General features: G+C 42.3%; 1 protein-coding gene across 2 annotated transcripts in view; it reads left to right on the top strand.

Annotated features, from left to right (window-relative positions):
• LOC130313981 (homeobox protein EMX1) overlaps positions 1-27,063 on the top strand; it is a 104,278-nt gene that overhangs the window by 6,024 nt on the left and 71,191 nt on the right. Inside the window, exon 1 of one of the 2 annotated variants that reach the window (XM_056552716.1) lies at positions 25,196-25,804. The exons of the other annotated variant lie outside the window; for it this stretch is intronic. Coding sequence (XP_056408691.1) covers positions 25,465-25,804 — 340 coding nt within the window. The 5' untranslated portion in view covers positions 25,196-25,464. Of the gene's footprint in view, positions 1-25,195; positions 25,805-27,063 lie in introns of those variants that run through there. 2 annotated transcript variants of the gene reach the window in all.

The following is a 27,063-nucleotide window of genomic DNA, read 5'->3' as shown; positions in this document are numbered from 1 at the left end:
GTATTTATTTAACAAGTAAATGAGTGTAAGTGTCCAAGCAAGTCAGGTCCTGTTCTTCCTGTCCCATCACACACATCAAACACTGGGAGCACTGGAGACAGTGTACAATGTGTACAGCACCGAGTATAGGGAGGGCCTCTATCTATACAGTGTACAATGTGTACAGCACTGAGTATAGGGAGGGCCTCTAACTATATAGTGTACAATGTGCACAGCACCGAGTATAGGGAGGTCCTCTATCTATATAGTGTACAATGTGTACAGCACCGAGTATAGGGAGGGCCTCTATCTATATAGTGTACAATGTGTACAGCACCGAGTATAGGGAGGTCCTCTATCTATATAGTGTACAATGTGTACAGCACCGAGTATAGGGAGGGCCTCTATCTATATAGTGTACAATGTGTACAGCACCGAGTATAGGGAGGGCCTCTACCGATATAGTGTACAATGTGTACAGCATCGAGTATAAGGAGGGCCTCTAACTATATAGTGTACAATGTGCACAGCACCGAGTATAGGGAGGGCCTCTATCTATATAGTGTACAATGTGCACAGCACCGAGTATAGGGAGGGCCTCTACCTATATAGTGTACAATGTGCACAGCACTGAGTATAGGGAGGGCCTCTACCTATATAGTGTACAATGTGTACAGCACCGAGTATAGGGAGGGCCTCTAACTATATAGTGTACAATGTGCACAGCACCGAGTATAGGGAGGGCCTCTAACTATATAGTGTACAATGTGCACAGCACCGAGTATAGGGAGGGCCTCTATCTATATAGTGTACAATGTGTACAGCACCGAGTATAGGGAGGGCCTCTATCTATATAGTGTACAATGTGCACAGCACTGAGTATAGGGAGGGCCTCTACCTATATAGTGTACAATGTGTACAGCACCGAGTATAGGGAGGTCCTCTATCTATATAGTGTACAATGTGTACAGCACCGAGTATAGGGAGGGCCTCTATCTATATAGTGTACAATGTGTACAGCACCGAGTATAGGGAGGGCCTCTACCTATATAGTGTACAATGTGTACAGCACCGAGTATAGGGAGGTCCTCTATCTATATAGTGTACAATGTGCACAGCACCGAGTATAGGGAGGGCCTCTATCTATACAGTGTACAATGTGTACAGCACAGAGTATAGGGAGGGCCTCTATCTATATAGTGTACAATGTGTACAGCACCGAGTATAGGGAGGGCCTCTATCTATATAGTGTACAATGTGCACAGCACCGAGTATAGGGAGGGCCTCTATCTATACAGTGTACAATGTGTACAGCACCGAGTATAGGGAGGGCCTCTATCTATACAGTGTACAATGTGTATAGCACCGAGTATAGGGAGGGCCTCTATCTATATAGTGTACAATGTGCACAGCACCGAGTATAGGGAGGGCCTCTATTTATACAGTGTACAATGTGTACAGCACAGAGTATAGGGAGGGCCTCTATCTATACAGTGTACAATGTGTACAGCACCGAGTATAGGGAGGGCCTCTATCTATATAGTGTACAATGTGTACAGCACCGAGTATAGGGAGGGCCTCTAACTATATAGTGTACAATGTGCACAGCACCGAGTATAGGGAGGGCCTCTAACTATATAGTGTACAATGTGCACAGCACCGAGTATAGGGAGGGCCTCTACCTATATAGTGTACAATGTGTACAGCACCGAGTATAGGGAGGGCCTCTATCTATATAGTGTACAATGTGTACAGCACCGAGTATAGGGAGGGCCTCTATCTATATAGTGTACAATGTGTACAGCACCGAGTATAGGGAGGGCCTCTATCTATATAGTGTACAATGTGCACAGCACCGAGTATAGGGAGGGCCTCTATCTATATAGTGTACAATGTGCACAGCACCGAGTATAGGGAGGGCCTCTACTTATAAAGTGTACAATGTGCACAGCACCGAGTATAAGGAGGGCCTCTAACTATATAGTGTACAATGTGCACAGCACCGAGTATAGGGAGGGCCTCTACCTATATAGTGTACAATGTGTACAGCACCGAGTATAGGGAGGGCCTCTATCTATATAGTGTACAATGTGTACAGCACAGAGTATAGGGAGGGCCTCTATCTATATAGTGTACAATGTGTACAGCACAGAGTATAGGGAGGGCCTCTATCTATATAGTGTACAATGTGTACAGCACCGAGTATAGGGAGGGCCTCTATCTATATAGTGAACAATGTGTACAGCACCGAGTATAGGGAGGGCCTCTACCTATATAGTGTACAATGTGTACAGCACCGAGTATAGGGAGGTCCTCTATCTATATAGTGTACAATGTGTACAGCACCGAGTATAAGGAGGGCCTCTATCTATACAGTGTACAATGTGTACAGCACCGAGTATAAGGAGGGCCTCTATCTATACAGTGTACAATGTGTACAGCACCGAGTATAGGGAGGGCCTCTATCTATATAGTGTACAATGTGCACAGCACCGAGTATAGGGAGGGCCTCTATCTATACAGTGTACAATGTGTACAGCACAGAGTATAGGGAGGGCCTCTATCTATATAGTGTACAATGTGCACAGCACCGAGTATAGGGAGGGCCTCTATCTATACAGTGTACAATGTGTACAGCACAGAGTATAGGGAGGGCCTCTATCTATACAGTGTACAATGTGTACAGCACCGAGTATAGGGAGGGCCTCTATCTATATAGTGTACAATGTGTACAGCACCGAGTATAGGGAGGGCCTCTAACTATATAGTGTACATTGTGCACAGCACCGAGTATAGGGAGGGCCTCTAACTATATAGTGTACAATGTGCACAGCACCGAGTATAGGGAGGGCCTCTACCTATATAGTGTACAATGTGTACAGCACCGAGTATAGGGAGGGCCTCTATCTATATAGTGTACAATGTGTACAGCACCGAGTATAGGGAGGGCCTCTACCTATATAGTGTACAATGTGTACAGCACCGAGTATAGGGAGGGCCTCTATCTATAGAGTGTACAATGTGTACAGCACCGAGTATAGGGAGGGCCTCTACCTATATAGTGTACAATGTGTACAGCACCGAGTATAGGGAGGGCCTCTACCTATATAGTGTACAATGTGCACAGCACCGAGTATAGTGAGGGCCTCTATCTATACAGTGTACAATGTGTACAGCACCGAGTATAGGGAGGGCCTCTATCTATATAGTGTACAATGTGCACAGCACCGAGTATAGGGAGGGCCTCTATCTATATAGTGTACAATGTGTACAGCACCGAGTATAGGGAGGGCCTCTATCTATATAGTGTACAATGTGTACAGCACCGAGTATAGGGAGGGCCTCTAACTATATAGTGTACAATGTGTACAGCACCGAGTATAGGGAGGGCCTCTATCTATATAGTGTACAATGTGCACAGCACCGAGTATAGGGAGGGCCTCTACCTATATAGTGTACAATGTGTACAGCACCGAGTATAGGGAGGGCCTCTAACTATATAGTGTACAATGTGCACAGCACCGAGTATAGGGAGGTCCTCTATCTATATAGTGTACAATGTGTACAGCACCGAGTATAGGGAGGGCCTCTATCTATATAGTGTACAATGTGTACAGCACCGAGTATAGGGAGGGCCTATATCTATATAGTGTACAATGTGTACAGCACCGAGTATAGGGAGGGCCTCTATCTATATAGTGTACAATGTGCACAGCACCGAGTATAGGGAGGGCCTCTATCTTTATAGTGTACAATGTGTACAGCACCGAGTATAAGGAGGGCCTCTATCTATACAGTGTACAATGTGTACAGCACCGAGTATAGGGAGGGCCTCTATCTATATAGTGTACAATGTGTACAGCACCGAGTATAGGGAGGGCCTATAACTATATAGTGTACAATGTGCACAGCACCGAGTATAGGGAGGGCCTCTAACTATATAGTGTACAATGTGCACAGCACCGAGTATAGGGAGGGCCTCTACCTATATAGTGTACAATGTGTACAGCACCGAGTATAGGGAGGGCCTCTATCTATATAGTGTACAATGTGTACAGCACCGAGTATAGGGAGGGCCTCTATCTATATAGTGTACAATGTGTACAGCACCGAGTATAGGGAGGGCCTCTACCTATATAGTGTACAATGTGTACAGCACCGAGTATAGGGAGGGCCTCTATCTATACAGTGTACAATGTGTACAGCACCGAGTATAGGGAGGGCCTCTACCTATATAGTGTACAATGTGTACAGCACCGAGTATAGGGAGGGCCTCTATCTATATAGTGTACAATGTGTACAGCACCGAGTATAGGGAGGTCCTCTATCTATATAGTGTACAATGTGTACAGCACCGAGTATAGGGAGGGCCTCTACCTATATAGTGTACAATGTGCACAGCACCGAGTATAGTGAGGGCCTCTATCTATACAGTGTACAATGTGTACAGCACCGAGTATAGGGAGGGCCTCTATCTATATAGTGTACAATGTGCACAGCACCGAGTATAGGGAGGGCCTCTATCTATATAGTGTACAATGTGTACAGCACCGAGTATAGGGAGGGCCTCTATCTATATAGTGTACAATGTGTACAGCACCGATTATAGGGAGGGCCTCTAACTATATAGTGTACAATGTGTACAGCACCGAGTATAGGGAGGGCCTCTATCTATATAGTGTACAATGTGCACAGCACCGAGTATAGGGAGGGCCTCTACCTATATAGTGTACAATGTGTACAGCACCGAGTATAGGGAGGGCCTCTATCTATATAGTGTACAATGTGTACAGCACCGAGTATAGGGAGGGCCTCTATCTATATAGTGTACAATGTGTACAGCACCGAGTATAGGGAGGGCCTCTATCTATATAGTGTACAATGTGTACAGCACCGAGTATAGGGAGGTCCTCTATCTATATAGTGTACAATGTGTACAGCACCGAGTATAGGGAGGGCGTCCACCTATATAGTGTACAATGTGTACAGCACCGAGTATAGGGAGGGCCTCTACCTATATAGTGTACAATGTGTACAGCACCGAGTATAGGGAGGTCCTCTATCTATATAGTGTACAATGTGTACAGCACAGAGTATAGGGAGGGCCTCTATCTATATAGTGTACAATGTGTACAGCACCGAGTATAGGGAGGGCCTCTATCTATATAGTGTACAATGTGTACAGCACCGAGTATAGGGAGGGCCTCTAACTATATAGTGTACAATGTGCACAGCACCGAGTATAGGGAGGGCCTCTAACTATACAGTGTACAATGTGCACAGCACCGAGTATAGGGAGGGCCTCTACCTATATAGTGTACAATGTGCACAGCACCGAGTATAGGGAGGGCCTCTACCTATATAGTGTACAATGTGTACAGCACCGAGTATAGGGAGGTCCTCTATCTATATAGTGTACAATGTGTACAGCAACGAGTATAGGGAGGGCCTCTATCTATACAGTGTACAATGTGCACAGCACCGAGTATAGGGAGGGCCTCTATCTATACAGTGTACAATGTGCACAGCACCGAGTATAGGGAGGGCCTCTACCTATATAGTGTACAATGTGTACAGCACCGAGTATAGGGAGGGCCTCTATCTATATAGTGTACAATGTGCACAGCACCGAGTATAGGGAGGGCCTCTATCTATACAGTGTACAATGTGCACAGCACTGAGTATAGGGAGGGCCTCTATCTATATAGTGTACAATGTGCACAGCACCGAGTATAGGGAGGGCCTCTATCTATATAGTGTACAATGTGCACAGCACCGAGTATAGGGAGGGCCTCTATCTATACAGTGTACAATGTGCACAGCACTGAGTATAGGGAGGGCCTCTATCTATATAGTGTACAATGTGCACAGCACTGAGTATAGGGAGAGCCTCTATCTATATAGTGTACAATGTGTACAGCACCGAGTATAGGGAGGGCCTCTATCTATATAGTGTACAATGTGCACAGCACCGAGTATAGGGAGGGCCTCTATCTATACAGTGTACAATGTGAACAGCACCGAGTATAGGGAGGGCCTCTACCTATATAGTGTACAATGTGTACAGCACAGAGTATAGGGAGGGCCTCTATCTATATAGTGTACAATGTGTACAGCACAGAGTATAGGGAGGGCCTCTACCTATATAGTGTACAATGTGTACAGCACTGAGTATAGGGAGGGCCTCTACCTATTTAGTGTACAATGTGTACAGCACCGAGTATAGGGAGGGCCTCTATCTATACAGTGTACAATGTGTACAGCACCGAGTATAGGGAGGGCCTCTATCTATACAGTGTACAATGTGTACAGCACCGAGTATAGGGAGGGCCTCTATCTATATAGTGTACAATGTGTACAGCACCGAGTATAGGGAGGGCCTCTACCTATATAGTGTACAATGTGCAAAGCACCGAGTATAGGGAGGGCCTCTACCTATATAGTGTACAATGTGTACAGCACCGAGTATAGGGAGGGCCTCTATCTATATAGTGTACAATGTGCAAAGCACCGAGTATAGGGAGAGCCTCTACCTATATAGTGTACAATGTGCACAGCAGGGAAAATAGGGAGGGCCTCTATCTATATAGTGTACAATGTGTACAGCACCGAGTATAGGGAGGGCCTCTATCTATATAGTGTACAATGTGTACAGCACCGAGTATAGGGAGGGCCTCTAACTATATAGTGTACAATGTGCACAGCACCGAGTATAGGGAGGGCCTCTACCTATATAGTGTACAATGTGCACAGCACCGAGTATAGGGAGGGCCTCTATCTATATAGTGTACAATGTGCACAGCACCGAGTATAGGGAGGGCCTCTATCTATATAGTGTACAATGTGTACAGCGCCGAGTATAGGGAGGGCCTCTATCTACACAGTGTACAATGTGTACAGCACCGAGTATAGGGAGGGCCTCTACCTATATAGTGTACAATGTGTACAGCGCCGAGTATAGGGAGGGCCTCTATCTACACAGTGTACAATGTGTACAGCACCGAGTATAGGGAGGGCCTCTATCTATACAGTGTACAATGTGCACAGCACCGAGTATAGGGAGGGCCTCTACCTATATAGTCTACAATGTGCACAGCACCGAGTATAGGGAGGGTCTCTACCTATATAGGGGATATACTGTGTATAGATGGATATAGTACAGAGTATAGGGAGGGCCTCTACCTATATAGGGGATATACTGTGTATAGATGGATATAGTACAGAGTATAGGGAGGGTCTCTACCTATATAGAGGATATACTGTGTATAGATGGATATAGTACAGAGTATAGGGAGGGCCTCTACCTATATAGAGGATATACTGTGTATAGATGGACATAGTACAGAGTATAGGGAGGGCCTCTACATATATAGGGGATATACTGTGTATAGATGGATATAGTACAGAGTATAGGGAGGGCCTCTACCTATATAGAGGATATACTGTGTATAGATGGATATAGTACAGAGTATAGGGAGGGTCTCTACCTATATAGAGGATATACTGTGTATAGATGGATATAGTACAGAGTATAGAGAGGGTCTCTACCTATATAGAGGATATACTGTGTATAGATGGATATAGTACAGAGTATAGGGAGGGTCTCTACCTATATAGAGGATATACTGTGTATAGATGGATATAGTACAGAGTATAGGGAGGGTCTCTACCTATATAGGGGATATACTGTGTATAGATGGATATAGTACAGAGTATAGGGAGGGCCTCTACCTATATAGGGGATATACTGTGTATAGATAGATATAGTACAGAGTATAGGGAGGGCCTCTACCTATATAGGGGATATACTGTGTATAGATGGATATAGTACAGAGTATAGGGAGGGTCTCTACCTATATAGAGGATATACTGTGTATAGATGGATATAGTACAGAGAATAGGGAGGGTCTCTACCTATATAGGGGATATACTGTGTATAGATGGATATAGTACAGAGTATAGGGAGGGTCTCTACCTATATAGGGGATATACTGTGTATAGATGGATATAGTACAGAGAACAGGGAGGGTCTCTACCTATATAGGGGATATACTGTGTATAGATGGATATAGTACAGAGTATAGGGAGGGTCTCTACCTATATAGAGGATATACTGTGTATAGATGGATATAGTACAGAGTATAGGGAGGGTCTCTACCTATATAGAGGATATACTGTGTATAGATGGATATAGTACAGAGTATAGGGAGGGCCTCTACCTATATAGGGGATATACTGTGTATTGATGGATATAGTACAGAGTATAGGGAGGGTCTCTACCTATATAGGGGATATACTGTGTATAGAAGGATATAGTACAGAGTACAGGGAGGGTCTCTACCTATATAGAGGATATACTGTGTATAGATGGATATAGTACAGAGTATAGGGAGGGTCTCTACCTATATAGAGGATATACTGTGTATAGATGGATATAGTACAGAGTATAGGGAGGGCCTCTACCTATATAGAGGATATACTGTGTATAGATGGATATAGTACAGAGTATAGGGAGGGTCTCTACCTATATAGAGGATATACTGTGTATAGATGAATATAGTACAGAGTATAGGGAGGGTCTCTACCTATATAGAGGATATACTGTGTATAGATGGATATAGTACAGAGAATAGGGAGGGTCTCTACCTATATAGGGGATATACTGTGTATTGATGGATATAGTACAGAGTATAGGGAGGGTCTCTACCTATATAGGGGATATACTGTGTATAGAAGGATATAGTACAGAGTATAGGGAGGGTCTCTACCTATATAGAGGATATACTGTGTATAGATGGATATAGTACAGAGAATAGGGAGGGTCTCTACCTATATAGGGGATATACTGTGTATTGATGGATATAGTACAGAGTATAGGGAGGGTCTCTACCTATATAGAGGATATACTGTGTATAGATGGATATAGTACAGAGTATAGGGAGGGTCTCTACCTATATAGAGGATATACTGTGTATAGATGGATATAGTACAGAGTATAGGGAGGGTCTCTACCTATATAGAGGATATACTGTGTATAGATGAATATAGTACAGAGTATAGGGAGGGTCTCTACCTATATAGAGGATATACTGTGTATAGATGGATATAGAACAGAGTATAGGGAGGGCCTCTACCTATATAGAGGATATACTGTGTATAGATGGATATAGTACAGAGTATAGGGAGGGTCTCTACCTATATAGGGGATATACTGTGTATAGAAGGATATAGTACAGAGTACAGGGAGGGCCTCTACCTATATAGAGGATATACTGTGTATAGATGGATATAGTACAGAGTATAGGGAGGGTCTCTACCTATATAGGGGATATACTGTGTATAGATGGATATAGTACAGAGTATAGGGAGGGCCTCTACCTATATAGAGGATATACTGTGTATAGATGGATATAGTACAGAGTATAGGGAGGGCCTCTACCTATATAGAGGATATACTGTGTATAGATGGATATAGTACAGAGTATAGGGAGGGCCTCTACCTATATAGGGGATATACTGTGTATAGATGGATATAGTACAGAGTATAGGGAGGGTCTCTACCTATATAGGGGATATACTGTGTATAGATGGATATAGTACAGAGTATAGGGAGGGCCTCTACCTATATAGGGGATATACTGTGTATAGATGGATATAGTACAGAGTATAGGGAGGGTCTCTACCTATATAGAAGATATACTGTGTATAGATGGATATAGTACAGAGTATAGGGAGGGCCCCTACCTATATAGGGGATATACTGTGTATAGATGGATATAGTACAGAGTATAGGGAGGGTCTCTACCTATATAGGGGATATACTGTGTATAGATGGATATAGTACAGAGTATAGGGAGGGTCTCTACCTATATAGGGGATATACTGTGTATAGATGGATATAGTACAGAGTATAGGGAGGGTCTCTACCTATATAGGGGATATACTGTGTATAGATGGATATAGTACAGAGTATAGGGAGGGTCTCTACCTATATAGAGGATATTCTGTGTATAGATGGATATAGTACAGAGTATAGGGAGGGTCTCTACCTATATAGAGGATATACTGTGTATAGATAGATATAGTACAGAGTATAGGGAGGGTCTCTACCTATATAGAGGATATACTGTGTATTGATGGATATAGTACAGAGTATAGGGAGGGTCTCTACCTATATAGGGGATATACTGTGTATAGATAGATATAGTACAGAGTATAGGGAGGGCCTCTACCTATATAGAGGATATACTGTGTATAGATGGATATAGTACAGAGTATAGGGAGGGTCTCTACCTATATAGAGGATATACTGTGTATAGATGGATATAGTACAGAGTATAGGGAGGGCCTCTACCTATATAGAGGATATACTGTGTATAGATGGATATAGAACAGAGTATAGGGAGGGCCTCTACCTATATAGGGGATATACTGTGTATAGATGGATATAGCACAGAGTATAGGGAGGGCCTCTACCTATATAGAGGATATACTGTGTATAGATGGATATAGTACAGAGTATAGGGAGGGCCTCTACCTATATAGAGGATATACTGTGTATAGATGGATATAGTACAGAGTATAGGGAGGGTCTCTACCTATATAGGGGATATACTGTGTATAGAAGGATATAGTACAGAGTATAGGGAGGGTCTCTACCTATATAGAGGATATACTGTGTATAGATCGATATAGTACAGAGTATAGGGAGGGTCTCTACCTATATAGGGGATATACTGTGTATAGATGGATATAGTACAGAGTATAGGGAGGGCCTCTACCTATATAGGGGATATACTGTGTATAGATGGATATAGTACAGAGTATAGGGAGGGCCTCTACCTATATAGAGGATATACTGTGTATAGATGGATATAGTACAGAGTATAGGGAGGGCCTCTACCTATATAGAGGATATACTGTGTATAGATGGATATAGTACAGAGTATAGGGAGGGCCTCTACCTATATAGGGGATATACTGTGTATAGATGGATATAGTACAGAGTATAGGGAGGGTCTCTACCTATATAGGGGATATACTGTGTATAGATGGATATAGTACAGAGTATAGGGAGGGCCTCTACCTATATAGGGGATATACTGTGTATAGATGGATATAGTACAGAGTATAGGGAGGGTCTCTACCTATATAGAAGATATACTGTGTATAGATGGATATAGTACAGAGTATAGGGAGGGCCCCTACCTATATAGGGGATATACTGTGTATAGATGGATATAGTACAGAGTATAGGGAGGGTCTCTACCTATATAGGGGATATACTGTGTATAGATGGATATAGTACAGAGTATAGGGAGGGTCTCTACCTATATAGGGGATATACTGTGTATAGATGGATATAGTACAGAGTATAGGGAGGGTCTCTACCTATATAGAGGATATACTGTGTATAGATGGATATAGTACAGAGTATAAGGAGGGTCTCTACCTATATAGGGGATATACTGTGTATAGATGGATATAGTACAGAGTATAGGGAGGGCCTCTACCTATATAGAGGATATACTGTGTATAAATGGATATAGTACAGAGTATAGGGAGGGTCTCTACCTATATAGAGGATATACTGTGTATTGATGGATATAGTACAGAGTATAGGGAGGGCCTCTACCTATATATAGGATATACTGTGTATAGATGGATATAGTACAGAGTATAGGGAGGGTCTCTACCTATATAGGGGATATACTGTGTATAGATGGATATAGTACAGAGTATAGGGAGGGCCTCTACCTATATAGAGGATATACTGTGTATTGATGGATATAGTACAGAGAATAGGGAGGGTCTCTACCTATATAGGGGATATACTGTGTATTGATGGATATAGTACAGAGTATAGGGAGGGTCTCTACCTATATAGGGGATATACTGTGTATAGATGGATATAGTACAGAGTATAGGGAGGGTCTCTACCTATATAGGGGTATACTGTGTATAGATGGATATAGTACAGAGTATAGGGAGGGTCTCTACCTATATAGGGGATATACTGTGTATAGATGGATATAGTACAGAGTATAGGGAGGGTCTCTACCTATATAGAGGATATACTGTGTATAGATGGATATTGTACAGAGTATAGGGAGGGCCTCTACCTATATAGAGGATATACTGTGTATAGATGGATATAGTACAGAGTATAGGGAGGGTCTCTACCTATATAGGGGATATACTGTGTATAGATGGATATAGTACAGAGTATAAGGAGGGTCTCTACCTATATAGAGGATATACTGTGTATAGATGGATATAGTACAGAGTATAGGGAGGGCCTCTACCTATATAGAGGATATACTGTGTATAGATGGATATAGTACAGAGTATAGGGAGGGCCTCTACCTATATAGAGGATATACTGTGTATAGATGGATATAGTACAGAGTATAGGGAGGGTCTCTACCTATATAGGGGATATACTGTGTATAGATGGATATAGTACAGAGTATAGGGAGGGTCTCTACCTATATAGGGGATATACTGTGTATATATGGATATAGTACAGAGTATAGGGAGGGTCTCTACCTATATAGAGGATATACTGTGTATAGATGGATATAGTACAGAGTATAGGGAGGGTCTCTACCTATATAGGGGATATACTGTGTATAGATGGATATAGTACAGAGTATAGGGAGGGTCTCTACCTATATAGAGGATATACTGTGTATAGATGGATATAGAACAGAGTATAGGGAGGGCCTCTACCTATATAGAGGATATACTGTGTATAGATGGATATAGTACAGAGTATAGGGAGGGCCTCTACCTATATAGAGGATATACTGTGTATAGATGGATATAGTACAGAGTATAGGGAGGGTCTCTACCTATATAGAGGATATACTGTGTATAGAAGGATATAGTACAGAGTATAGGGAGGGTCTCTACCTATATAGGGGATATACTGTGTATAGATGGATATAGTACAGAGTATAGGGAGGGCCTCTACCTATATAGGGGATATACTGTGTATAGATGGATATAGTACAGAGTATAGGGAGGGTCTCTACCTATATAGAGGATATACTGTGTATAGAAGGATATAGTACAGAGTATAGGGAGGGTCTCTACCTATATAGAGGATATACTGTGTATAGATGGATATAGAACAGAGTATAGGGAGGGTCTCTACCTATATAGGGGATATACTGTGTATAGATGGATATAGTACAGAGTATAGGGAGGGCCTCTACCTATATAGGGGATATACTGTGTATAGATGGATATAGTACAGAGTATAGGGAGGGTCTCTACCTATATAGGGGATATACTGTGTATAGATGGATATAGTACAGAGTATAGGGAGGGCCTCTACCTATATAGGGGATATACTGTGTATAGATGGATATAGTACAGAGTATAGGGAGGGCCTCTACCTATATAGAGGATATACTGTGTATAGATGGATATAGTACAGAGTATAGGGAGGGTCTCTACCTATATAGGGGATATACTGTGTATAGATGGATATAGTACAGAGTATAGGGAGGGTCTCTACCTATATAGAGGATATACTGTGTATAGATGGACATAGTACAGAGTACAGGGAGGGTCTCTACCTATATAGAGGATATACTGTGTATAGATGGATATAGTACAGAGTATAGGGAGGGCCTCTACCTATATAGAGGATATACTGTGTATAGATGGATATAGTACAGAGTATAGGGAGGGTCTCTACCTATATAGGGGATATACTGTGTATAGATGGATATAGTACAGAGTATAGGGAGGGCCTCTACCTATATAGGGGATATACTGTGTATAGATGGATATAGTACAGAGTATAGGGAGGGCAGGATCTTCCTATATAGAGGATATACTGTGTATAGATGGACATAGTACAGAGTATAGGGAGGGTCTCTACCTATATAGGGGATATACTGTGTATAGATGGATATAGTACAGAGTATAGGGAGGGCCTCTACCTATATAGGGGATATACTGTGTATAGATGGATATAGTACAGAGTATAGGGAGGGTCTCTACCTATATAGGGGATATACTGTGTATAGATGGATATAGTACAGAGTATAGAGAGGGTCTCTACCTATATAGAGGATATACTGTGTATAGATGGATATAGTACAGAGTATAGGGAGGGCCTCTACCTATATAGGGGATATACTGTGTATAGATGGATATAGTACAGAGTATAGGGAGGGCAGGATCTTCCTATATAGGGGATATACTGTGTATAGATGGATATAGTACAGAGTATAGGGAGGGTCTCTACCTATATAGAGGATATACTGTGTATAGATGAATATAGTACAGAGTATAGGGAGGGTCTCTACCTATATAGAGGATATACTGTGTATAGATGGATATAGTACAGAGTATAGGGAGGGTCTCTACCTATATAGGGGATATACTGTGTATAGATGGATATAGTACAGAGTATAGGGAGGGTCTCTACCTATATAGGGGATATACTGTGTATAGATGGATATAGTACAGAGTATAGGGAGGGTCTCTACCTATATAGAGGATATACTGTGTATAGATGAATATAGTACAGAGTATAGGGAGGGCCTCTACCTATATAGAGGATATACTGTGTATAGATGGATATAGTACAGAGTATAGGGAGGGCCTCTACCTATATAGAGGATATACTGTGTATAGATGGATATAGTACAGAGTATAGGGAGGGTCTCTACCTATATAGGGGATATACTGTGTATAGATGGATATAGTACAGAGTATAGGGAGGGTCTCTACCTATATAGAGGATATACTGTGTATAGATGGACATAGTACAGAGTACAGGGAGGGTCTCTACCTATATAGAGGATATACTGTATATAGATGGATATAGCACAGAGTATAGGGAGGGTCTCTACCTATATAGGGGATATACTGTGTATAGATGGATATAGTACAGAGTATAGGGAGGGCAGGATCTTCCTATATGTTTGGTTGTTATGGATGTTGTGGGGGCACTATTAACCCTCTGCTGCCCCCCTCCTCCTCCTCCTCCCCAGTGATTAGAGAACATCACAGGACCAGGGGGGCTGCAGTCACTGGAGTGGAAAATAGACTCTTTGTAGTGGAGGTGAGAAAACATCCCCCTCCACAGGGGGCTATCCAAACTCCAATAATGTGTGACACCGGCCTGCAGATCACAGGGCCCCGGGCTCCCCGGACATGGCACCCGCACAACACCCTGGAACCTGTCTAATGGAGCACATCTCCTCAAAATAACTGCACCCCTGTAATACACTGCAGCCCTATAATACACTGCACCCCTATAATACACTGAACCTCTATAATACACTACACCCCTATAATACACTGCACCCCTATAATACACTGCACCTCTATAATACACTGCACCTCTATAATACACTGCACCCCTATAATACACTGCACCCCTATAATACACTGCACCTCTATAATACACTGCACCTCTATAATACACTGCACCCCTATAATACACTGCACCTCTATAATACACTGTACCCCTATAATACACAGCACCCCTATAATACACTGCACCTCTATAATACACTGAACCTCTATAATACACTGCACCTCTATAATACACTGTACCCCTATAATACACAGCACCCCTATAATACACTGCACCCCTATAATACACTGCACCTCTATAATACACTGCACCCCTATAATACATTGCACCCCTATAATACACTGCCCCTCTATAATACACTGCACCCCTATAATACACTGCACCTCTATAATACACTGCACCCCTATAATACACTGAACCTCTATAATACACTGCACCTCTATAATACACTGCTCCCCTATAATACACTGCACCTCTATAATACACTGCACCTCTATAATACACTACACCCCTATAACACATTGCACCCCTATAATACACTGCACCTCTATAATACACTGCACCTCTATAATACACTGCTCCCCTATAATACACTGCACCTCTATAATACACTGCACCTCTATAATACACTGCACCCCTATAATACACTGCACCTCTATAATACACTGCTCCCCTATAATACACTGCACCTCTATAATACACTGCACCCCTATAATACACTGCACCCCTATAATACACTGCACCAATATAATACACTGCACCTCTATAATACACTGCACCCCTATAATACACTGCACCCCTATAATACACTGCACCCTTATAATACACTGCATCTCTATAATACACTGTACCCCTATAATACACTGCACCACTATAATACACTGCACCTCTATAATACACTGCACCCCTATAATACACTGCACCTCTATAATACACTGCACCCCTATAATACACTGCACCTCTATAATACACTGCACCCCTAAAATACACTACACCTCTGTAATACAGTGCACCTCTATTATACACTGCACTCCTATAATACACTGCACCTCTATAATACACTGCACCTCTATAATACACTACACCCCTATAATACACTGCACCTCTATAATACACTGCACCTCTATAACACACTGCACTTCTATAATACACTACACCCCTATAATACACTGCACCTCTATAATACACTGCACCCCTATAATACACTGCACCTCTATGATACACTGCACCCCTATAATACACTGCACCTCCATAAAACACTGCACCTCTATAATACACTGCACCCCTATAATACACTACACCCCTATAATACACTGCACCCCTATAATACACTGCACCCCTATTATACACTGCACCTCTATAAGACACTGCTCCCCTATAATACACTGCACCTCTATAATACACTGCTCCCCTATAATACACTGCACCCCTATAATACACTGCACCTCTATAATACACTGCACCCCTATAATACACTACACCTCTATAATACACTGCACCCCTATAATACACTGCACCCCTATAATACACTAGACCTCTATAATACACTGCACCCTTATAAAACACTGCACCCCTACAATACACTGCACCTACATAATACACTGCACCCTCATAATACACTGCACCCCTACAATACACTGCACCTATATAATACACTGCATCTCTATAATACACTGCACCTCTATAATACACTGCACCCCTAAAATACACTGCACTCCTATAATACACTGCACCCCTATAATACACTGCACCCATATAATACACTGCATCTCTATAATACACTGCACCTCTATAATACACTGCACCCCTATAATACACTGCACCTCTATGATACACTGCACCCCTATAATACACTGCACCTCCATAAAACACTGCACCTCTATAATACACTGCACCTCTATAATACACTGCACCCCTATAATACAGTGCACCTCTATAAGACACTGCTCCCCTATAATACACTGCACCTCTATAATACACTGCTCCCCTATAATACACTGCACCCCTATAATACACTGCACCTCTATAATACACTGCACCCCTATAATCCACTGCACCCCTATAATCCACTGCACCCCTATAATACACTGCACCCCTATAATACACTAGACCTTTATAATACACTGCACCCTTATAAAACACTGCACCCCTACAATACACTGCACCTATATAATACACTGCACCCTCATAATACACTGCACCCCTACAATACACTGCACCTATATAATACACTGCATCTCTATAATACACTTCACCTCTATAATACACTGCACCCCTATAATACACTGCACTCCTATAATACACTGCACCCCTATAATACACTGCACCCATATAATACACTGCATCTCTATAATACACTGCACCTCTATAATACACTGCACCCCTATAATACACTGCACCTCTATGATACACTGCACCCCTATAATACACTGCACCTCCATAAAACACTGCACCTCTATAATACACTGCACCCCTATAATACACTACACCCTTATAATACACTGCACCCCTATAATACACTGCACCCATATAATACACTGCACCTCTATAAAACACTGCTCCCCTATAATACACTGCACCTCTATAATACACTGCTCCCCTATAATACACTGCACCCCTATAATACACTGCACCTCTATAATACACTGCACCTCTATAATACACTGAACCCCTATAATACACTGCACCTCTATAATACACTGCACCCCTATAATACACTGCACCCCTATAATACCCTGCCCCTCTATAATACACTGCACCCATATAATACCCTGCCCCTCTATAATATACTGCACCCCTATAATACATTGCATCTCTATAATACACTGCACCCCTATAATACACTACACCCCTATAATACACTGCACTCCTATAATACACTGCCCCTCTATAATACACTGCACCCCTATAATACACTGCACCCCAATAATATACTGCACCTCTATAATAAACTGCACCCCTATTATACACTGCACCCCTATAATACACTGTACCCCCTATAATACACTGCACCCCTATAATACACTGCACCCCTATGATACACTGCACCTCTATAATACACTGCACCCCTATAATACACTGCAGCTCTATAATACACTGTACCTCTATAATACACTGCACCGCTATAATACACTGCACCTCTATAATTCACTGCACCTCTATAATACACTGTACCCCTATAATACACTGCACCCCTATAATACACTGCACCTCTATGATACACTGCACCCCTATAATACACTGCACCCCTATAATCCACTGCACCCCTATAATACACTGCACCTCTATAATACACTGCTCCCCTATAATACACTGCACCTCTATAATACACTGCACCTCTATAATACACTGCTCCCCTATAATACACTGCACCTCTATAATACACTGCACCTCTATCATACACTGCTCCCCTATAATACACTGCACCTCTATAATACACCGCACCCCTATAATACACTGCTCCCCTATAATACACTGCAGCCCTATAATACACTGCACCTCTATAATACACTGCACCCCTATAATCCACTGCACCCCTATAATCCACTGCACCCCTATAATACACTGCACCTCTATAATACACTGCACCCCTATAATACACTGCACCTCTATAATACACTGCACCCCTATAATACACTGCACCCCTATAATCCACTGCACCCCTATAATACACTGCACCTCTATAATACACTGCACCCCTATAATACACTGCACCCCTATAATACACTGCACCTCTATATTACACTGCACCCCTATAATACACTGCACCCCTATAATACACTGCACCTCTATAATACACTGCACCCCTATAATACACTGCACCTCTATAATACACCACACCCCTATAATACACTGCACCTCTATAATACACTGCACCTCTATAATACACTGTACCCCTATAATACACTGCACCCCTATAATACACTACACCTCTATAATACACTGCACCCCTATAATACACTGCACACATATATACACTGCACCTCTATAATACACTGCACCTTTATAATACACCGCACCCCTATAATACACTGAACCCCTATAATACACTGCCCCTCTATAATACACTGCACCCCTATAATACACTGCACCTCTATAATACACTGCACCCCTATAATACACTGCTCCCCTATAATACACTGCACCCCTATAATACACTGCACCCCTATAATACACTGCTCCCCTATAATACACTGCACCCCTATAATACACTGCACCTCTGTAATACACTGCACCCCTGTAATACACTGCACCCCTATAATACACTGCACCCCTATAATACACTGCACCTCTATAATACACCCCACCCCTATAATACACTGCACCTCTATAATACACTGCACCCCACACATATATACACTGCACCCCACACATATATACACTGCACCCCACACATATATACACTGCACCCTGATAATACACTGCACCCCACACATATATACACTGCACCCTGATAATACACTGCACCCCACACATATATACACTGCAACCTGATAATACACTGCACCCCACACATATATACACTGCACCCTGATAATACACTGCACCCCACACAGATATACACTGTACCCTGATAATACACTGCACCCCACACATATACACACTGCACCCTGATAATACACTGCACCCCACACATATACACACTGCTCCCTGATAATACACTGCACCCCACACATATACACACTGCACCCTGATAATACACTGCACCCCACACATATATACACTGCACCCTGATAATACACTGCACCCCACACATATACACACTGCACCCTGATAATACACTGCACCCCACACATATACACACTGCACCCTGATAATACACTGCACCCCACACATATACACACTGCACCCTGATAATACACTGCACCCCACACATATATATACACACTGCACCCTGATAATACACTACACCCCACACATATATACACACTGCACCCAGATAATACACTGCACCCCACACATATACACACTGCACCCTGATAATACACTGCACCCCACACATATATACACTGCAACCTGATAATACACTGCACCCCACACATATATACACTGCAACCTGATAATACACTGTGCCCCACACATATATTCACTGCACCCTGATAATACACTGCACCCCACACATATATACACTGCACCCTGATAATACACTGCACCCCACACATATATACACTGCACCCTGATAATACACTGCACCCCACACATATATACACTGCACCCTGATAATACACTGCACCCCACACATATATACACTGCACCGTGATAAAACACTGCACCACACACATATACACACTGCACCCTGATAATACACTGCACCACACATATATACACTGCACCCTGATAATACACTGCACCCCACACATATACACACTGCACCCTGATAATACACTGCACCCCACACATATATACACTGCACCCTGATAATACACTGCACCCCACACATATATACACTGCACCCTTATAATACACTGCACCCCACACATATACACACTGCACCCTGATAATACACTGCACCCTGATAATACACTGCACCCCACACATATACACACCGCACCCTGATAATACACTGCACCCCACACATATACACACTGCACCCTGATAATACACTGCACCCCACACATATACACACTGCACCCTGATAATACACTGCACCCCACACATATATATACACACTGCACCCTGTTAATACACTGCACCCCACACATATATACACACTGCACCCTGATAATACACTGCACCCCACACATATATACACTGCACCCTGATAATACACTGCACCCCACACATATACACACTACACCCTGATAATACACTGCACCCCACACATATACACACTGCACCCTGATAATACACTGCACCCTGATAATACACTGCACCCCACACATATATACACTGCACCCTGATAATACACTGCACCCCACACAAATACACACTGCACCCTGATAATACACTGCACCCCACACATATATACACTGCACCCTGATAATACACTGCACCCCACACATATACACACTGCACCCTGATAATACACTGCACCCCACACATATATACACTGCACCCTGATAATACACTGCACCCCACACATATATACACTGCACCCTGATAATACACTGCACCCCACACATATATACACTGCACCCTGATAATACACTGCACCCCACACATATATACACTGCACCCTGATAACACACTGCACCCCACACATATATACACTGCACCCTGATAATACACTGCACCCCACACATATATACACTGCAACCTGATAATACACTGCACCCCACACATATATACACTGCAACCTGATAATACACTGCACCCCACACATATATACACTGCACCCTGATAATACACTGCACCCCACACATATACACTGCACCCTGATAATACACTGCACCCCACACATATATACACTGCACCCTGATAATACACTGCACCCCACACACCCCACACATATACACACTGCAACCTGATAATACACTGCACCCCACACATATAGACACTGCACCCCACACATATACACACTGCAACCTGATAATACACTGCACCCCACACATATATACACTGCACCCTGATAATACACTGCACCCCACACATATACACACTGCACCCTGATAATACACTGCACCCCACACATATATACACTGCACCCTGATAATACACTGCACCCCACACATATATACACTGCAACCTGATAATACACTGCACCCCACACATATACACACTGCACCCTGATAATACACTGCACCCCACACATATACACACTGCTCCCTGATAATACACTGCACCCCACACATATACACACTGCACCCTGATAATACACTGCTCCCCACACATATACACACTGCAATCTGATAATACACTGCACCCCACACATATACACACTGCACCCTGATAATACACTGCACCCCACACATATATACACTGCACCCTGATAATACACTGCACCCCACACATATATACACTGCACCCTGATAATACACTGCACCCCACACATATACACACTGCACCCTGATAATACACTGCACCCCACACATATATACACTGCACCCTGATAATACACTGCACCCCACACATATATACACTGCACCCTGATAATACACTGCACCCCACACATATATACACTGCAACCTGATAATACACTGCACCCCACACATATATACACTGCACCCTGATAATACACTGCACCCCACACATATATACACTGCACCCTGATAATACACTGCACCCCACACATATATACACTGCACCCTGATAATACACTGCACCCCACACATATACACACTGCACCCTGATAATACACTGCACCCCACACATATATACACTGCACCCTGATAATACACTGCACCCCACACATATATACACTGCACCCTGATAATACACTGCACCCCACACATATATACACTGCACCCTGATAATACACTGCACCCCACACATATATACACTGCACCCTGATAATACACTGCACCCCACACATATATACACTGCAACCTGATAATACACTGCACCCCACACATATATACACTGCAACCTGATAATACACTGCACCCCACACATATATACACTGCAACCTGATAATACACTGCACCCCACACATATACACTGCACCCTGATAATACACTGCACCCCACACATATACACACTGCACCCTGATAATACACTGCACCCCACACATATATACACTGCACCCTGATAATACACTGCACCCCACACATATACACACTGCACCCTGATAATACACTGCACCCCACACATATACACACTGCAACCTGATAATACACTGCACCCCACACATATATACACTGCACCCTGATATTACACTGCACCCCACACATATATACACTGCACCCTGATAATACACTGCACCCCACACATATACACACTGCACCCTGATAATACACTGCACCCCACACATATATACACTGCACCCTGATAATACACTGCACCCCACACATATACACTGCACCCTGATAATACACTGCACCCCACACATATATACACTGCAACCTGATAATACACTGCACCCTGATAATACACTGCACCCCACACATATACACACTGCAACCTGATAATACACTGCACCCCACACATATACACACTGCAACCTGATAATACACTGCACCCCACACATATACACACACTGCACCCCACACATATATACACTGCACCCTGATAATACACTGCACCCCACACATATACACACTGCAACCTGATAATACACTGCACCCCACACATATATACACTGCACCCTGATAATACACTGCACCCTACACATATATACACTGCAACCTGATAATACACTGCACCCCACACATATATACACTGCACCCTGATAATACACTGCACCCCACACATATATACACACTGCACCCTGATAATACACTGCACCCCACACATATATACACTGCACCCCGATAATACACTGCACCCCACACATATACACACTGCAACCTGATAATACACTGCACCCCACACATATACACACTGCACCCTGATAATACACTGCACCCTGATAATACACTGCACCCCACACATATATGCACTGCACCCTGATAATACACTGCACCCCACACATATACACACTGCACCCTGATAATACACTGCACCCCACACATATATACATTGCAACCTGATAATACACGGCACCCCACACATATACACACTGCACCCTGATAATACACTGCACCCCACACATATACACACTGCACCCTGATAATACACTGCACCCCACACATATATACACTGCACCCTGATAATACACTGCACCCCACACATATATACACTGCACCCTGATAATACACTGCACCCCACTTATATACACTGCTCCCTGATAATACACTGCACCCCACACATATATACACTGCAACCTGATAATACACTGCACCCCACACATATACACACTGCAACCTGATAATACACTGCACCCCACACATATATACACTGCACCCCACACATATATACACTGCACCCCGATAATACACTGCACCCCACACATATACACACTGCAACCTGATAATACACTGCACCAGTCTAATACATTGTATTCCTAAAACACACTGCACCCCCAATAACACTTCACCAGTCTAATACATTGTGTTCCTAAAAATTCCCTGCTCCCCAATAACACTCTGCACCAGTCTAATACATAGTAGTCCTAAAATTCCCTGCTCCCCAATAAAAGACTGTACTGCAACTGGTAAAATACTGGTAAAATACACTGCACCCCAAAACCAATCTGCACTTCCCAAAGCACCCTGCGCCCTGTCTAACTCAAAATGCTAAAGTACATTGCACCATCCCGTAAGCCTCTCTATCCCCCTATTGCAAAGTATGCCAACCAGGGTGCCTCCAGCTGTTGCAAAACTATAACTCCCAGCATGTCCGGGCATGCTGGGAGTTGTAGTTTTGCAACAGCTGGAGACACCCTTGTTGGGAAACACTGGTCTATAGTACTGCAAATACACAGTGTCCATTCAACTTACAGCACCCCGGAACCTGCATTACAGATGATCTGATGATATAATAGATGGAATTGTATGTGTATCCAGGACCATATATATACACACACATATATATATATATATATATATATATATACATATATATATATATATATATATATATATATATACACACCCCTGAAGCCCCCTGCACATTGTTGCTCCCTGTTCACACCATCCATATCTGACATTCCCGGTTAATGAGTGACACAGAAGAGCCCTTTAGGGGCATCGGAGTGCAGAGGTTCGTGTAAAGCAGTGGGGGGAGATGAAGGGGTTAATGCAGGGCAGGCCCCTCCCCTCATGCATGATTCATGAGCAGGGTGGAGCAGCAGTCATGCAGACCCTTGCAGCCTCCTCCACCTCTCAGAATAGTTGCTGGTATTTTGGGGAGATTGATCATCATCTCAGAGCAGCAGGTGAGAAGGTGCAGGAGCCCTGGTCAGGAGGAGGAAGAAGAAGAAGACTTCTGTAGGGGGCAGCTTGGAATCACCACCTACCTCAAGGAGAAGGTGCATGGATGTAGAAGTCTGCAGCTGAGTCCTGGAGCCCTGGTGCCTGGAGAGTGGTCCTGGATTTGGGGGGTTGGGGGGCAGGATCGACACTGTTTGAGGAGGAGGAGGAGAGGAGCCTCCAGAACTGTGAGCCATGTTCCAACCGGCAGGGAAACGCTGCTTTACCATTGAGTCCTTAGTGGCCAAGGACACCCACCTGACCTCAGAAGAACCTGTCAGACCCACAGCCCTGAGTTACCCCAGCTCCACGGCCGAAGCCTTTGTCAGTGGCTTCCCCAGTCCTGCTGGAAGGTCCCTATACACTAACCCTGAACTGGTCTTCCCTGAAGCTGCTGTCACCCACCCACCCCTGACTATGCACCCCCACCAGCTCCACCAGCACCCACACTCCTTCTATGGAGCTCAGCACAGGGACCCCCTGAACTTCTACCCATGGGTGCTCAGGAACAGGTTCTTCCCACACAGATTCCAAGGTAACTACAACCCAGGTGGCACCACTGCCCCCAATGTCTTCTGTACTTGTGGTCATCGCTGCCCCCCGGTGGCTTCTTGTAGCTGGTGGTAGAGACTTTTGTTGTAGAAGAATGATATAGTGATGGTTATATTGTAATGTATTGTCCAACACTGTTATCTGTCATAGGGATATCCTGACATCTGCTGTGTGGGCACTGGTACCTACCCTACAGGGGGGTGTGATCCTAAATACGGGAACAACGAGATCATACTAAATACACGGTACATATACACAATAGTGTCATAAATGTAGGTGCAAATAGATAATAATATAATAGATATAGGTGAAGGATGTAAATAGATAATAATATAATAGATATAGATAATAATATAATAGATATAGATAATAATATAATAGATATAGGAGAAGGATGTAAATAGATAATATAATAGAAATAGATAATAATATAATAGATATAGATAATATAATAGATATAGGAGAAGGATGTAAATAGTTAATAATATAATAGATATAGATAATAATATAATAGATATAGATAATAATATAATAGATATAGGAGAAGGATGTAAATAGATAATATAATAGAAATAGATAATAATATAATAGATATAGATAATAATATAATAGATAATATAATAGATATAGATAATAATATAATAGATATAGGTGAAGGATGTAAATAGATAATAATATAATAGAAATAGATAATAATATAATAGATATAGATAATATAATAGATAATAATATAATAGATATAGATAATAATATAATAGATGTAGGTGAAGGATGTAAATAGATAATAATATAATAGATATAGATAATATAATAGATAATAATATAATAGATATTGATAATATAATAGATAATAATATAATAGATATAGATAATAATATAATAGATGTAGGTGAAGGATGTAAATAGATAATAATATAATAGATATAGATAATAATATAATAGATATAGATAATAATATAATAGATATAGGTGAAGGATGTAAATAGATAATAATATAATAGATATAGGTGAAGGATGTAAATAGATAATAATATAATAGATATAGATAATAATATAATAGATATAGGTGAAGGATGTAAATAGATAATAATATAATAGATATAGATAATAATATAATAGATATAGATAATAATATAATAGATATAGGTGAAGGATGTAAATAGATAATAATATAATAGATGTAGGTGAAACAGACAAAGCTACATATAGATGACATTGACAATATAATAGTCCAACAAAATA

This window comes from Hyla sarda, chromosome 1, assembly GCF_029499605.1.
Source record: "Hyla sarda isolate aHylSar1 chromosome 1, aHylSar1.hap1, whole genome shotgun sequence".
In the NCBI taxonomy this organism is placed as follows: Eukaryota; Metazoa; Chordata; class Amphibia; order Anura; family Hylidae; genus Hyla; species Hyla sarda.
This window is presented reverse-complemented; position numbering and strand designations above follow the sequence as displayed.